Here is a 16,595-nt window from a genome sequence, read left to right as displayed (position 1 = left end):
CCTGTTCAAGACTGCCCAGAGCCCACTCCGCCTCTGTCCATCCTACAGAATGGAGAGATCTAAGAAGACTTAGACACTATCCAGTCCAATCTCTGGACAATAGATGCCCAGAGATGTGGAATAAGTGGGCTTACACTGTAAGGTCGGCAGAACTGGGAGTGTGACCTGGATCTCCTGGCTCCAGTCCCCTAGCTTTCAGCTCTTTTCCTGCCACAGTGCATGACTTCTGTCCTTCTGAGGAAAAGGAACCAAATTACATTCCAGGGCAATCTGGTCTGTACCAAAGGAGGGAGGGTAGGGAGCAGAAAAGGAGGTGGGCTGTTTCTCAGCAAATGCTCATTTTCTTACCACTGAGGGCACCTCCAACATAAACATCTCTACTTGATTGACAAGAAACAAACAAAAAGAACATTCCTTCTCCTGGAAAGATGCCGTGATAACCCCATTTCATGGAGTACTTTTATACAGGCAAAAGGCAAAGCAGTTCTGTCTTCAGGTTGACCTCTGAAGCACATCCCCACACAGTGACCATTATGCCAAGACAACCAGCAGCCCCCGCATCTGAGACTCAGCCACGGGTGGGTGAGGAAGGTGGATGTGACGAAGGTGAATGGTGGATTATGTTAGGAGACGCCACCAGCTTCCATACCACTCCAGCCACCTTCAAGACCGTCAGATAGTGCTGTTTAAAACAAAGAGGAGAAGGCTTCCCCAGCCACACATACTGTACTGCCCAATGACCTTCTGTTCCCATCTCACTCGTCTTTCCACAGGGGGCAAAGGCCAGTGTTTCACAGGTTCGTGGACGAGGACAGGCTCTGGAATTGGATTCTTGCATTAGAACCCTGGCTCCTCTGCTAACTACCTGAGTGACGTTGAGGAAATTATGGCTTCTTCCTATTCCCCAGTTTTCTTATTGGCAAAATGGGGATGCTAATTGCCCCTACATGACAGAGATGGCATTATGATCAAATGAGGTTACGCAGGCATTCTGCAAAAGGCCTGGTGACAACAGGGATGCAATACATGTGAATGTCATCATCACTAGCATTCATGTTGCTGATCATGAAAAGTGCATCATTAACTTGTTTGTAACCAAATATAGTTTGACAGATTGTCTTTCCCACTGCTGGGCTGTAACAGGATGTCCCTGGCATCCAGCCAGCCAGCCAGACCTCATCTATCACCTCAAGAATCCTACGAGAGAGCTACATTTTACATGGGGATTTTGGTTCTAACTTCGTTTCATAAAGCAAAAACGTAGTCGAATCACTCTGAGGAAGGCACCACACTGGTGCACCTGCCAGAACACCTCAGGCCGATGCAGCCAATTTTGCCTCCAGTGTCTGAATTGATGGCTGCTTCTTTGGCTGAGCACCAGATGAAAGGATTGGACTACATTTAGAGACCAGATGTTAGAGAAACTCTTACTTTTAAACTGGAATACCACTCCCTGCGGTAAGATGAGAGGCATGTGGGAACCAAGACTTACCAGGGGAGGAGCAGATTCACATCTCCTGTCTCACACTTACCCTGAAGCTGTGCTGTCCAATACTTGCTACAGATGGCTATTTAAATGTGAATGAATTAGAGTTAAATAAATTTCTCTCCTCATTCACACTACCCACATGTCACGGGCTCAAAAGCCACCTGTGCCTAGTTGCACTGGGCAGCACAAATACGGAACATTTCCATCACTGAAGAATGACTAGTGTCATCTGGTAGAAAGCACTGCTAAATCTGCCTAAGCTACATGGGTATAAAACTCCAAAACATCATTGCTGTCCCCGTGGAAAGAGATCCAGAGAAGTAAATGATAGAAAGTGACAGAACCAGGACTAGAATCCAGGACCTCAAGCCCCTGGTGCGGTAACTTCAGAGACCTGAAGAGTGAGAAAACACAGAACAATACCCAAGAAGGAGGGAGAACAGGGCGTCTGGCAGATCAGCAGAGAGATGCTATCTGTGAAGAACTGGGGAGGTGGACACTCAGGCTAGCTCTCCCAGGGACACACCACGAGCGTTTGGCAGAGAATCCAGTGCCAGAGCCCTGACTTCTTTCTGTTTTGTCAAAGAGAACCAGACAAGGGTCTCAAAGCTTGATAACAAAGGGAGTACGAGGACATCCAGTAGTCTCAGATCCATCTCTGCCACAGTTTTATACCCTAGGGCAATCTTTCATCTTTCCTTCTTCTATTAATCAACTGTAATAGCAATTCCCATTAACATCTTCTCTGATCTCAAGCTTTTGGAAAGTGTACAAAAAGCGTAGGCCCTTAGCTACAAGGTCTGTTTCAGCCCTTAGCTATTTCTAAATGAACAGAGTTGGTGATATCCCCCAAAACTTGAGAGTTGAATTTGGAGGAAAACTAGAGGTTAAAATTGTAGGCTGATGACAAAACAGCATTCTCATCATGGGTAATCTAACGCTCAGCAAGAGCTGGTCTGCTGTGTGACCAGGACTAAGACACTTGCCCTCTCTGGGGTCTGAGTTTCTATCTGACTAATGTCAACCTCATAGTGACAGCTCCAGTGTTCCAGTGGAGTAGAAACAGCGCTGAGGCAGCAATAAGGAGAACTGAGCCCAGCGACAGGGTGGTATAGGAATGTGCATAAGGAGCAGGCTCTGGACTCGGAATGCCTAGGCTCCAATCCTAGCACCACCACTGAGCTGCCAGCTACTTAAACTCTTCGAGACTCATTTACCTGTTAACTAAGGATGAAGTCATTCATGATAAACAACTTAGAGTACTAAAAGCACATAATAAACGCTTAAGTGGGCTGGTTAGCTCAGTAGGTTAGAGTGTGGTGCTGCTAACACCAAGGTCCAGGGCTCAATCCCTGTACTGGTCAGCAAAAAAATAATTAAAGTGAAATAATATGCATTTATTCAGGTGGAAAAAAAATAATAAAATAAAATAAACACTTAATTGTTCACTAATATTATCACCAGTCCCTGCTCTATACAAGCTGTGTGTCCCTGGGCAAATTGAGGCTCAGAATGGTGAGCCTCAATTCATTTACCTATGAAATAAGGTGACTGCAATAACACTGGATGATCTCTGAAGTCTCACTTGACTCTGAAATTTTAAAGAACTATGCAATCCAGTTATAGTCGCTTAGGAATGTGTTCTGGGACATGTCCCTCAGCTCACTGATGACTAGAAAACACCGTGTGCTGCTCACAAGTGATAGGATTCCTCTCCTGGAACACATGGTTGTATCCAAAAGGTAGATTCTAGCCCACCTGGTTTTTACCATTAAAGGGAGTGTGAGTTATTCCTCCAGTGCCAGCCACGTGAGTGTCTCCACAGAAGCTCAAGCCCACTTAAGAGAAGGGAGGTTTTATCATTAGAGGAAAGGAGCCTCTGGCAGGAGACAAGTCAAGTAACCTGCCTGGCTCCTCCCAGCCCTGAGTCTGCATCTCCTTGCCCTCTCTCACCTGGCAGGACGTGTGGGCCCACCATGATACACGTCAAGTGGAGTCAAATATAGGCTCCATTCTGTGATAAGAGTTAAGTGGAAACAGAAAGAGAGGCTTGTGGGATCAGAATCTTTTCTCAGATTGGACAGAGATCTTCCACTTCATCATGACACAATCTAAAAACTTGTTTTTACTACACAAGATAAGCATGCTTAATAAAAATATCCTTAACTGAGATTTTTAAAGGGGAAAAACACTAGTCTTCTCTTAAAGCCAGGACCACAGGACTGCAAAGGGAAGCCCCTCTTCCTGTCCTAGCTGGTTTGTACGCCACAATTAAACCTAAATAAAGCCTGACATTGGAGAAAGATAATGGGGGAAAGGCAAGAAGACTGAGCCTCCGCCTCCCACTGATATGGTGGGGAGAGGAAGCAACAGATGCCCGACCAAATCAGTATAAATGGCCCCCAGGGTTCCAGAGCAGGGAATCTGTTTTGCCACCATGAAAATGACTTTAATTTTAGAGGCAGAAATCAACTACTTAGGAAAGATACAGGGGCAACTAAGGCCACTTGTAGCACTAAATATCGTTATTCTAGGAGTTAAAGCCCCCTAGAAAGAGAAAACCAAGAAGTTAGATATCTTAGGAAGCAGCCAAGTAGGAACATCCCCTCTTACCCTCCCCTCCCTTTCCTCCTTAAAAAACCACACCCCATCCGAAGTGGAAGAGAGCATGTTCTCAGCAGCAGTTACACAGCTCTCAGCAGCAGCTCAGACGTGGCACATACAGAAGGGGTACCGAGGACAACCTAATCCAGACCACATGATTAGCCAAGAGGGCTCCAGTGGTATTACAGAACATGTTCCCTCCGGGCTAAGAGACAGTAAGAATGAGATCTTTCAACTGCTGAAGCAACATGAGGCAAACGGTCATGTTCCGAGAAGGAAATGATCATGATTCTGGAGCCTGTGGTTTTGAACAAGCATCAGAAAGAGCTGACTTATGCACAAGAGAAGAGAAAAGCACTTAAAAGAACAAACACACAGAAATACCTTGGACACTTACAGCTCCTTTGTCAGGAAGCTCTTTCTGCTATTTTATGATTGATGCGCATAACTTTTAAATATCTAGAAATCTCCCTTTAAAATGAACAATATTCTTGCACAGGTATATAATTTCATTTAGTGGGGGTATAAATTTTAAAAATATAAAAGCAAGGGAAACAACCTACATGACCAACATTAAAGGAGTAGTTTAGTCAATATGATCCGTCAACAATGGAATACCATGCAGTCATGAAAACATTAATAAATGATATAAAAATTCATGCTATATTAAATAAAACGTGAAAGACAAAGGTATATGTGTACTATGACTGCAACTATTTTTACAATGTACCCATGAGAATTAAGACATAGAAAATAAAAAGAAAAAAAAATTTTGTTGTCAGTGGAATATTGGGATTTTTTTTCTTTTATTCCCAAATGTTTTTACTTTAACCTTCTTTTTTAAAGAACAATATTATTGTAGAAATTTAAAATCAGGCCCAAAGTAGCTATATAGAACCACAGAATTTTGGAGTTGAGCGAGACCTTAAAGATCAGATATGCTTCATATCATACCGTTGAGGAAACTAAAGCCTTGTGAGGGTTCCTGGGGGCATGGGGGTGGGGGACAGTTGCACACCTAATTAATGATGCTCCCCTTCCTCACTGCAGCTGCAAGACTGAGAAGAGTGAAAGGCCAAAGGATACTAAGAAGCCACCATGGATGTGGAAGCTTCATGCTCTAAAAGGTCTGAATGCTTGGAATGTTTTGTATCTGTGCATTCCAGTCTGAACAGGCCTCTTAATTAATGTAGTTTTATGTTATGACATCTTCAACAATAGGTTTCTGAAATTCTCACACCTACCTGAAGTAAAACGTTTCATGTGTCAAATGCCACAGAGAATTAGTATGAATCACTGAAGGGCAGGTTAGTGCCTCAAGGACTCCAACAAAACCATGCATCCTACACCTCTGGATTCTCCCATGTGAAGCCAGCCTCTTCCAGCCTTTCCTTCTACACAAGTTCTGGACATAAGGTGACCTGGTAAGTCTGCATTTCCAAAAATATGTGCTGGAAGTAAATAGTGTCCCCTAAGAAATCATAACAAAATGAGCACCAGTCTCTGAAATACTAATTTGCCCTCCCCTCATCTCTAACAGTCCTAAATTAAGCACCAAAAAGTAGTCATCAGCCATAGCAATCTTTAGGGGATGGGGGAGGGTGGTGAGGAAGTTGAACTCCAAGGGGGAAACAAAATGAGGCTGGACCAAATGCTCCCTGTTCCCCTTGGAGATGGAAGGTGAGGAAGAGGAGGAAAAGTTGGAAAAAATACAGGAAAATACCAGAAATAGCAATAAAACAAGCTGCCATTAAAATTTATGGATATGATGTAAAACAATTAACTACATCAAAGATCTAAAATCGTGTACCAATCTCGTACAAAAAGATCTGAAAGAAAAGAGAAGCAAGAACAAAATCAACTCATATAAATACACGGAAGTTGTTGCTACCATGGACGGCGTCTACTGATTCCTACAATTACTTCAAAGTCTCCAGGGAAGGTAAGAGAAGCTGGAGTGCTCTCATAGATGAAGGGCCTGCCTTCTTTAACAGGATGACGACACAACGCTCAGTCAAAACAGATCACGGGAGAAGGCGAAAGCAACCATGTGCACTTGAAGATCAAAAGCAGCCTATGTCCTTTGAGCATCGTGCTGTAGAAAGGAGATGAGACCCCCAGAGAGAGCTAGGAAAAGTCAAGCAAAAACCAAGAGGCATCTGAGGATAGCACGAGGTCTAAACCAGAGATGCTGCTTCCTGCGGGGTACAGTGGAAACAAACCCGATAAGGAGCAAGACATATGCCACAGGGAGGCTAGGCCAGGCTTGAGAAGAAAACGGGGCCTTGGGGGGAATCAGCCCCATGCCTCTGCCCCACCTCCACTGGGTAGGGACAAGGAGCTACATAGTCAGTTTAGCACATTTTACCTAGGCAGACTTTTTCTAGAGGAACCACTTTTTAAAAAGGCAAATTATTTCAGTTATCCCCATCCTTTCTAACAACGCCCTTTGGATTCAAGAGCTGGGCCCTCAGAGTGGACATTACAAATACTGTACACGTGGAAGCTGTCTCCTCAGCACTGAGAACTAATACATCTATGGAGGAAACATATACATCTGAATCAAAGCACCAGGAGCTGCTGGCAGAAGAGAGGATGAAAATCTAGAGTCCAAGCATCCTTTCTTACCAGCACACTTTAAGGCAGTTTACTGGAAAAGCAAGATATACCATGTTCCTTCCCTTTCAGTAGCTCTGGGAGCAGGGACTGGCTGCAGACAGCCCTGGGCCCTGGACTAGCTGTCACATGGGCTGTTTTTATAGGCTGGTCTGGGAGAGGGCCTGAAGGTCTGTCAAATGAAAGCTTCAAGGAGAAGCCAGATTCATGGTTGCCAACAGCTCTTGGCCTAGCGAATCCGAGGTGTTCACCCTCTGCCCTGCTCCTACCCAGCCCCACTCTGCCAAGAAATCCTTAAGAGTGCTACCCAGGACTACATCAGAAGGTCATGGGAATGCCTTTGTTTCCTTAGTTCTAGTATGTTCTTTCCTCAAAGAGATCCAGGATGCTGAGCTTTTTTGAGCTTCCACCCACGTCCTTCACGTGAAATGAAGAAGAGAAGTGCAGGTGGCTTAAATTCCAGGGCAGGCATCTGTTCACGTTTAGATGAGTGGATGAAAAGAACCGACAGCCTCTCGCCTGCCTTCCTCTTACCAACAGTCAACCAACAGAGTCATTTCTGACTTCCCAGACTACGAGCGAATGCTGGACAACACTCACATCTTTCAGCCCTGAAGCATTTAACTCTGGTTCAATTAAAAAATCAGACAGACCTATCATTATTCCAAAGACAGAGGCTCAGACTGAATAATTTAAGGAAACTTCCAGGGAAGTCTCAATATAATAAGAGGTTCTTGTCCCAAAAGAATAAAGTCTAAAAAAAAAAAAAAAAAGAAAGAAAAAGAAAAAGAAAAGCCAAATACAGCCAAAAAAGAGAAACCTATGCTTCAAGGATTTCCAAACAATTGCAAATAACCTAAATTTTTTTTTTTTTTTTTTTTTTTTTTGTGGCTGGCCAGTATGGGGATCTGAACCTTTGACCTTGGTGTTACTAGCATGATTCTCTCCCAAGTAAGCTAACTGGCCAGGCTAATCTCCTGGAAATTTAAATTAGATATTATAGACCAATTTGTTCAGGGATTCTCTAGTCTACCAACTCACAGAAGCTACAAAAAAATATTATTTTTATTTTTAAAATTTATACCAATTTTCAATCAACAGCAAATAAGGTGATATACTGTCTTTTAACTCATACCCCTTGGTATGGGATCAGAGGAAGGGGAATAAAACACAAAGTGATAAATCAAATATCTAGGTTAATCAACAGAAATTTTCTAAGAAGTATATTTAATAAAAACAACATCAAAAAAGATCAAGAATAGTATCTATCATACAGGCTCAAAATGAAATCTAAGGAATAGATCATCACACCGCAAAAACAACCATTTGAAACACAAACATGCACCCTCTACCAAAGCAACCTATATTCATTACAGATATGGGATAAATGGCTCTCTTTTGGACTTTTACCTTATTTAATATGGGAGAGTGATTGTTTGTCTTTACTCTGAATTATGGACATCTCCACAGCATTTCATACCACATCTGTAAGTACACTGCTGTCCTCGTACCCGTGTCCTTTGGAGCACATACATAATTAATGCACTTCACCATCTGCGTGTGCTCAGCTCTGAAAGTGAGACAATGTGCCACGTTTTCTGCTTACATGGCACAGGCAGTTTCACAATACATGCTTTGTCTCATGAAAGCCCTTGGGGGTTGGGGCCCTTTGGGGAAAAAGAAACAAGGCGATTATCTTGTCTTCTACTCACATGTCAGGCAAACCAGCACCGTGCGCACGAACAGGTCTACCACTAACTCACAATGCTCGGGTGCTCGGGACACAAAGAAGGGGACGATGATCTCAGCTGGGACGTAGAACTGGATAGCATAGGTGAAAAAGATCCCAATGGAGTAGAGCAGCTTAACAGACTGGTACAACCTACAGAGAGAGGCAGGATGCTTTCAGAAGGCTACTCAGCATGCTTACACATGATCAGTGAGAGTCCAGAACCATCCCAGTGCAATGTGACAACACTGTCAAGGTTACAAACACACATGTCCTTCGGACCCAGCAGTTTCACATCTAGGAATTTATCTCACAGATACATTTGTACATGTGCACAAAAACTTATATTCAAAATATTTCACTGCAGCATTATTTAAGAATGAAAAACTGAAAACAATTTTAATGTTAATCAGTGGTGAACTGGTTAAATAAATCATGGTGTCTCCATAAAGCTCTTAAAAAGTCTAAGGCAGAAGAACTCTAGGTGCTGATATAGAACTATCTCCACGATATACTATCAAGTGAAAAAAGCATGAAGCAGTACGGTGTCTACAGAGTGGTACAATTTGTCTAAAAAAAGAAAAAAAGAGGGAAAAAACACCCCTTTACACACACGCACGTGTGCACATGATCGACATTGTAACATGCACTAAACATCTCAGAAGGAAACACGAGAAACTTGGCAAAATGGTTGCCTCTGAAATAGAAAATTGTAAAACTGGGCACTGGAGTGGGGGTGAGGGTGAAAGCTTAATCTTCTCTGTATATCTTTTGAACACTGGAATCTTTACTATGGGCATATGGGCTTATATCCTCTCAAAAATAAAAATTAAAAATACAATTAAAATGTAACAAGTCTATCTGTGTCCTTCCCATCCAATTCAGTGCTCCTAGACTCGGATGGTGACCATGCAGGACCAAGAGGCAGAGCAGAATCCATCTTTCCACTCCACTATGGGTGCCTTCCTACCACCACTTCATGTGTACCTTCCTAGGGAAACTGTTTACTCACTTTGGGATATCTCTGTCTCATCACCCCAGTGCCTCCACTGCTGTGATCATTAAGTAATTAGGGACCTGACTGGATCATCAAAGGGAAGGGTCCACTCTGCCCTAACCGGAGCTTTGCTTAGGGGCAGAGTGACCCTTCTCTTTGATGATCAAGTCAGATTCCTAAGTACTTAACTCAATGCACAGTATACACACAAAAGATTACCACATTTGGCCGCCCTTGTTGGAAATCTATTTAAATGTGGTAATCTATTGTGTGTATACTGTGCACTGAGTTTCTCTGGGGTTGAACTTAATACCTAGAAAATGTTCTTATCCTATAAGCAGAACACTCTGGGAAAGACTGAGTTCGGCAAAAGGTCTTACTCACTCCAACAACAGATAATAAAAACTCTTTGGAAAAATCAGCTGGTGGCTCTGTAATTCAACTCAGAGCAGCATGAAAGCCCTCTGGAGTGTCTCAAAGTCTGGAATCAAGAGAGTCACTTGCTGAGATGGTCAAATAAATCACACCCAAAAGGAGCAGAAAGATTAGAGCAGTTGGGTTTGGGGTGTCAGAGAGAAGAAGACAGATGCTCGTTTAAAGCTTCAGATTATGTAGCTCCTTCTGCTGTTCCCAATCCACTTATCTTCCAGGGAAAGGTGACACAGTTACACCAAGCTACCTCCTGACTCTTCCCTCTTGGAAGGGCAGGAACACCTGAAAATTTAAAAGGAGGCACCGAAGGGAAAGAGAAAAAAGACTTCTCCAAAATAGCTCACTTCAGGGCTACCATTTGGCTGGCAGTGCAACAAATTTAATCCCCAGACCCCTGCTGATTAGGTTGTCCCGTGCTAGATGCTGACATTACTGAATAAACATTTTTCTCAATTTTCTCAATCTGTCCTTGCCCAAAGCCTCACTGATCAGAACTCTTAAAGCACACACGGGCAGATCAGCCATGCTAGACTGAAAGGTTATTCTTTTCCCTGGGACACTCAACTGGTTTCTCAGTGCCTGCTAACTGGTACTCTCCACAATGAGATTTTAATCTTCAAAACAAAATTGTTGCTTAGCATACACCCTATGACATCTACCTTTTTAGGAGGCATTTCATTTTGTCTCTGTGCTTCCTTACAATACACCTGCCAATGAAAGAAAGGTAAAAAAGGGCTACTGATGACCCCTGGTCCACAGTGAGATGCTCCCGCCTGCACATCAAGCCTCTGACAGCCAAGGGGGAGACATAGCGGAAGCTGGTCACCAAATGCAGATGTGCCCTCCTCTTTCCCCATCTACTTGGAATGGTTTAAGGTGAACGGACTGGATACTCAGCCCTTCCAGGCTCAGGATTTCCAAGGAGAAATGGCTGAACAGGCAGCTGATCAACCAATGGATTCAGTACAAACCTCCAGAGGAACTACCCATCCAAACGAAGAACGAAGTTCAGGGCAGCCTATGAGGGGTGTTGGTGGCTGGGGATGGTGGTCTGATTTAAGAGATATGTAAGAGGAAGAACACACATTCTGATCCATTAATTTTTTAAAATATTCAGTGCTCCTGGGTTCCCACCTTCCCCCACGTACCAGCAGTTGGGCATGTTGAGGGTTATGCTGCCTTGGATATCAGCTCCAAATTGCAGGTACCCCAGACACCCCAGGCTGATGTAGAGGGCAGTGATGATGGCCATTCCCAAGTATAGGATAAGTGGGAATTTCTGGGGATCTTTCATTTTGTTTTCAAGGGGCAGAACCTAGAAGAGAGTAGTCAGAGAGGAGAGAAAGCACAGAAAAAAGCAAGATTAATGGCCAAGAAAAAAATTAAAATCCTCAGAAAAAACTTCTTTATCCCCAGAATTTCTCAAAAGCACATCTGTCCCTTACTAGACAGACAAACAAAAAAATCAAGGTTATTTCATCAGAAGTTACACTCGTACATTCAGGACTAGAAGGGACTCGAGCCCATTGTCAGAGCAGGAAGTCCTAAGAGCTAAGGGTGGTGCAGGATGAGAGTGCAGGATTCCTGGCCTGCCGGCGCTCTGCACTCCGGCTGTCGATTGATTCTCACCCCATGAGAGAAGCCATGTGGCAACCAGCAGACCCTCTCACAACATGCCTGCATGGTACCTAACCCGAGATCACAGCTCCTTGCTCACCTGTCTAAAAAATGTAAAATATGGGCCAGGGAAAATTGTCGTTCTAGTTCCCAGTAAGTATTTCCTTACCTCAATAGGTGCAGGCACCAGCAGTGACAGATTAAATTTCTAAGTTAGAGAAACGGAGCTGCAGGAGTCAGCATGAGTCCATAGAGGATTTCAAGACTTGGGTGCTTAACAAAGCCCATTTCCAGACTCCTATTTCAAGTCACTTACCTTAGCTGACTCCTTTGTCATAAAAGGGGACATTCTTTAACTTTGATGAAAGCAAAGTAAAGGCCCCGTATGAAGATGAGTTCATTTAGAAACGGGGAACATAGAAGGTTTGACTGTGACAATCTGCACAATCTATCAACTGGATCTGGTACGGCCAATGAGGAAAAGCAACGCAGGGCAATGTCTAGCTGCCCCACAAACTCTCTTTGATCTAGTCATGACACTCATTTTCCTGCAGTGCATGAGGCCACAAGGCACAACTGGTCTGTGCTGTATACACCTGGCACCACGGCCTGGATTCTGAGGAACATCACAGCTTTGCATCTCTGTCTGGCCCTCAACCCCCACCCCCCCTTCCAGGGTCTCACACTTCAGTTAATCCACAACCAATTAGAAACAGCTTCTAAACTCATGCATCTGTTTCCTTCAGACCAACAATACAAAGAGCCAGAGAGCAGAAAGCTCATCTCTGTGTCCTATCAGGCCTGGGTCAGCTGCATAAATACAGACAGCACAGTGTGCAACCTGGCATTTTACCCTGACACACTGAATAACCCCTAAATCTAAAACTAAATCAAAATAGCAGTGCTCTCTCTCCATTGTAAAAATGGAAAGTACAAAGGAATCTTGAAGTAACAGATAACAAGGTTTACAGAATGACTCTGTATCCAAGACTTGGCTAATGAAATGAAGCAAAGAACAACTTCTGCACTGGGCTGTCAGGGGAAATTGATAAAAATTTAGTCTCTGGGCATCTTTCCAGACTTTCTCAACCTCTTCTTTCAAGTCCTGAGTTCTTGGAATCTCTTTCTTACTGCTGAAATACGGTAGCACTCAGGCCTCTGCCCCAGCAGCAGGGAACCACAGTGTTTACAAATCAAGGCAGGACAGTCCTCATGGGCAATGAGAAGCCCCAAGAGAGAGCACAGGGAAAGGTCTGAAACCTCAGAATAATGAGCCATTTACACGCTGTCACTCACAAAGCCTCCCCCACGATGTCAGAGCCTTAACATGTTCCATCTACAACACCTGGCAAATCATCAGGACTCATCTTTTGATAAAAAATTTGTCCAGCTTCTAGATTTTCTTAAAAGTAAAGGTGTGAGAGAAATGAAGTAGAAAGAAAAAGAAATGCCATGAAAGAAGTTTCTTCCCATTTCTAAGCCCTTGGTCGACAGGACCAATAACTAACTTTCTTCAGAGAAGAATTCTGACCTTTATTATGAAAAATACAAACAGAAATCAAATTAGGTACAACTGAGTGGCAGATTACTCTTTAGGAAGAGGATTTTGTGAAGTCGCACTAATGATGGGGGGAAGCTGAGCCAAGACTGAAGGCTGCTCCTTTACACATAGAAAATACACCATGCCAATGTCCTAGGGCAGAGAAATTTTTCACATGTGTACGGATTTAATACGTGCATATTTTAAAAAGTTCATGAGAAGATTTGCATTATCTTTTCCTTCTATTTTTCCACATACCCTCAGAATAAAATAAATAATATTATTAATAAAAATAAAAATTTATTGAACACTTACCTGTGTCAAGGACTGTGCAGAGAGCACTTTACACATACCTCATTTAATCCCAACAGCTACTGATCATTACGCTCACTTTTCAGAAGCAAACAATGAAGACTTGGAGAGGTTAAGTCTTTGTGCAAGAGCACACAGCTACTCTTCAGCAGAGCCAGGACTTACCCCCAAGTCAGTCTGACTCTGCACCCTGCATTCCTGACTACTATGTACTATTGCTTACTACACACACAAAAGATGAGTGTGCAGAGGACGGCTTTTGAATGTAAACAGTTAAAAATTATGTATAATTTAACTTCAAAAGTTGGAGCCATGAAACTTCAATGATATCCCTAAAGCACTATTCACTAACTGGCCAGTAAGTCTCAGCATAATTTCTAAGAGCATTCCTCAGCATTCATTGAAGCACACTGCAAGAACTTCCAGGGCACCAGGGCAACCAGGCTCATAACTCTTACCATCCCGATGCCTTCAAATGCAAAAATGGCTGTACCAAAGAACAGAGGGTAGGTCTTCCAGGGTGCCACCAAGGGAAGGTGGCTGGGGTTTGGGATCCTCTGAAAGACAGAAAACAAAACAAAGCAAAAGGCGATACAGAGATTCAAGATTTGAACCTTGAATCAGACAGGTCATACCTTTTCCTAAATCCAAGATTCTCTGAAAGGAGAAAGTCTGATACCTAATGGGATTTGGGGACATTTAGCCTTTGTATTTTTTTCTCTTTCAGCTGAGAAAAACCCTACTTGCTTTGAGGAAAGACTAGCCCAATGTACTGTTAAAAAGTCAAATGTTTGAGCTTGCATAAAAAGAGTCACATTCTTTCACTAGGTAATCCCATCCCCAGAAATTTAATTCAAGCAGAAAAATCAAAAGACAAAAAAAAGTTGAGCAAAGCTATTTAACAAAGTAACTGAAAACAGCCTAAATGCTCACAAACAAGTGATCAGTTAAGTCATTAACCACACACCAACTGTACCACAGGATATTATGCACCATCTAAAAAGTAAAAATTGAGACAACTAAGTAGAATATGAAAAACTGCTTATGAAATAATAGTGAGAAAATATTTTTTAAATGTATGTATTTGCTATAATACGACTACATAAATGCTACACACAGAGCTGAAAGGGATTGTGGTAGATTTCTAGATCAGCTCTTTTCCTTTCCTTTTTTTCTTCTCTTTCTCTTTTTTCATTTTTAATTCTTGTCAATGAGTTTGAACACTTGGAAAATATTATCAAGAGGCACACAAGAGGAGTACTGGAATATTTTGGGAAAAATAGCAAGAATAACCTTAAAAAAAATAGGCAAGTTTTAAAAAAGCAAGATAGTTGTTAACTGCAGGTAGAGTGTAAGGCTGTGCAAACGAGGAGGTGTGGTCACAGATCCTACTCAGCTCACACTGAACAACGATCACTGGCAACAGACCATGTCGAAGGACCAAGACAGGCAGAGGTGGTTCAGAGACTGCTGTGCTTTTAGAATTTGGCTTTTTAAACCAAGTACGTATATTGCTTAGATTAAAATAAAAACAAAATTTTTAAAACTGCCTTTTACAATGTTTTAAAATTGATTTAACTATATAGGTATTTAGATAAATATGGGGGATGCTCTAACAGTGTAACAGAATAAAGTCAGGTAAACAAAAGGACATCTATTAATAATCTCTATAATAGGCTTCTCTTTCAAAGATTTCAAGGCAACTATACCATAGTTTCTGGGAAACATAAAAATAAATACTTTTTTCTGGGCCCCTGCTAAGAAATCAGTTAGACTTCTATATAAGAAGCATTTCAGTACCTGGAATGAAGACAGACTAATGGGTATTTCTGCTCTACAATGACATATGAAAATGATATTGCCCTGTAATTATTCCTGAGTCACAAATGGAACTTAAGTTCCTGGAAATGGGTGTTATCTGTTGGTTAGTGGATGACTACTTCCCAGATTCACACAGGTTGAGGTATCAGGTGGGGAATTTTACAGTACACATCTGAGGATGCTTGTGAATGAGACCAGCAGAAGGAATATATAATTCTACACACTTAATGACTGCTACTGACTAATAACCCAACCAACTAAATGGAGAAAGTTTAATCTACAAAGAAACACACAAATTAAAATCAGCTCATTATCAACATATTTCCTCAATTCTACAGTACTATCAATTATAATAATAACAGCTTTCTGAGAAGATGCTGTTAAGTGTACATACGGATTGCAAGATGTACTCTAATTTTGGAATTGTTATAACTGTGAAAAAAATGCCTTTCAGAATGAAAAATGTGCACTGCCCTCTGGGCAGGCACTCTGCTCAGAACATCATCCCACGTTGAAGGTCTGGGGAAACATGCTCAGGTGGAAGACTGTGGTCTGCCTCCTACGATGGCACGTGCATGAGGAGCAAGAGTATCAGTCACATACATGCTGAGGATTAGGGAAAAAATTCACCAACACCAGACAGCAGGGGAACCCTCACAGTAAGCAGGGCAAAATGCCAAAACAGAACAGTAGTAACAAATAACAGCAGCAGCAACAACAAAAGTAACCCAGAGGGCACATCTTTAGAGGTGTGCCACATCACAATTAAGCGGTCACAGTACGGTGGGCGGTGACGATGCTAACACACCGTCAAGTCCCCATTCCTCCCATGCTGCACCCATGGCAGACAGCACTGCAAGGTCACAGCACACCGTATGGCTGGGCCCAAAGCAAGCTCAGAACTGCTCTCATGAAATCGGTAGGACTGCCTCCTCTCAAAGTGCAGGTTGTGCTGTGCATAGACATCACTCTAGATGGATGCTACCAGTTAGCTGAGACTGAGATGCTGCAGGAACCTGAACTCTCACCCAGATCTCAGATTATAGCAACCACCACAGTCCAACTACCTGCGATGTTTATAATTAAATGAAGCACGTATGCATGTCTATGAGAGGTGGCCTCACTCACTTCACCTTTATGTCCCCTGGAGTATGTTCCAGGCACTTCTTGAGAGCTCTTATTACAAAGTCAAATCATGCATTTATTTACTTTTCCTTGCTTGAGGATGGAAACAGTTGATCACGTGTTCACAGACCCTATAGATAGTCACGTGAAAAATGGGACATTGAGAGTTATGTTTTAAAAAATATTTCTGCAGAGGAAGAGTCAGTATCTGCCACCCATCTGATTTACCATGACAAGGAAAAAACAGTAAATGCTCACTAAGTACAATGTTAATCTAAATTCATCATGTCCCTTCCTTTGTACAGGAAGTTTC

General features: G+C 42.5%; 1 protein-coding gene across 4 annotated transcripts in view; it reads right to left on the bottom strand.

Annotated features, from left to right (window-relative positions):
• The window catches only part of SLC36A1 (solute carrier family 36 member 1), a 69,808-nt gene that overhangs the window by 34,051 nt on the left and 19,162 nt on the right, over window positions 1-16,595 (bottom strand). For 3 of the 4 annotated variants that reach the window (XM_063085405.1, XM_063085406.1, XM_063085403.1), the window contains exons 8-10: window positions 13,795-13,893; window positions 11,016-11,182; window positions 8,422-8,591 (exon numbers count right to left, since the gene is read on the bottom strand). In XM_063085405.1, the coding sequence (XP_062941475.1) occupies window positions 8,422-8,591; window positions 11,016-11,182; window positions 13,795-13,893 (436 nt within the window). The remainder of the gene's footprint in view (window positions 1-8,421; window positions 8,592-11,015; window positions 11,183-13,794; window positions 13,894-16,595) is intronic. The other variant, XM_063085404.1, reaches the window with a different exon arrangement.

This window comes from Cynocephalus volans, chromosome 2 (assembly GCF_027409185.1).
Source record: "Cynocephalus volans isolate mCynVol1 chromosome 2, mCynVol1.pri, whole genome shotgun sequence".
NCBI lineage: Eukaryota > Metazoa > Chordata > Mammalia > Dermoptera > Cynocephalidae > Cynocephalus > Cynocephalus volans.
This window is presented reverse-complemented; position numbering and strand designations above follow the sequence as displayed.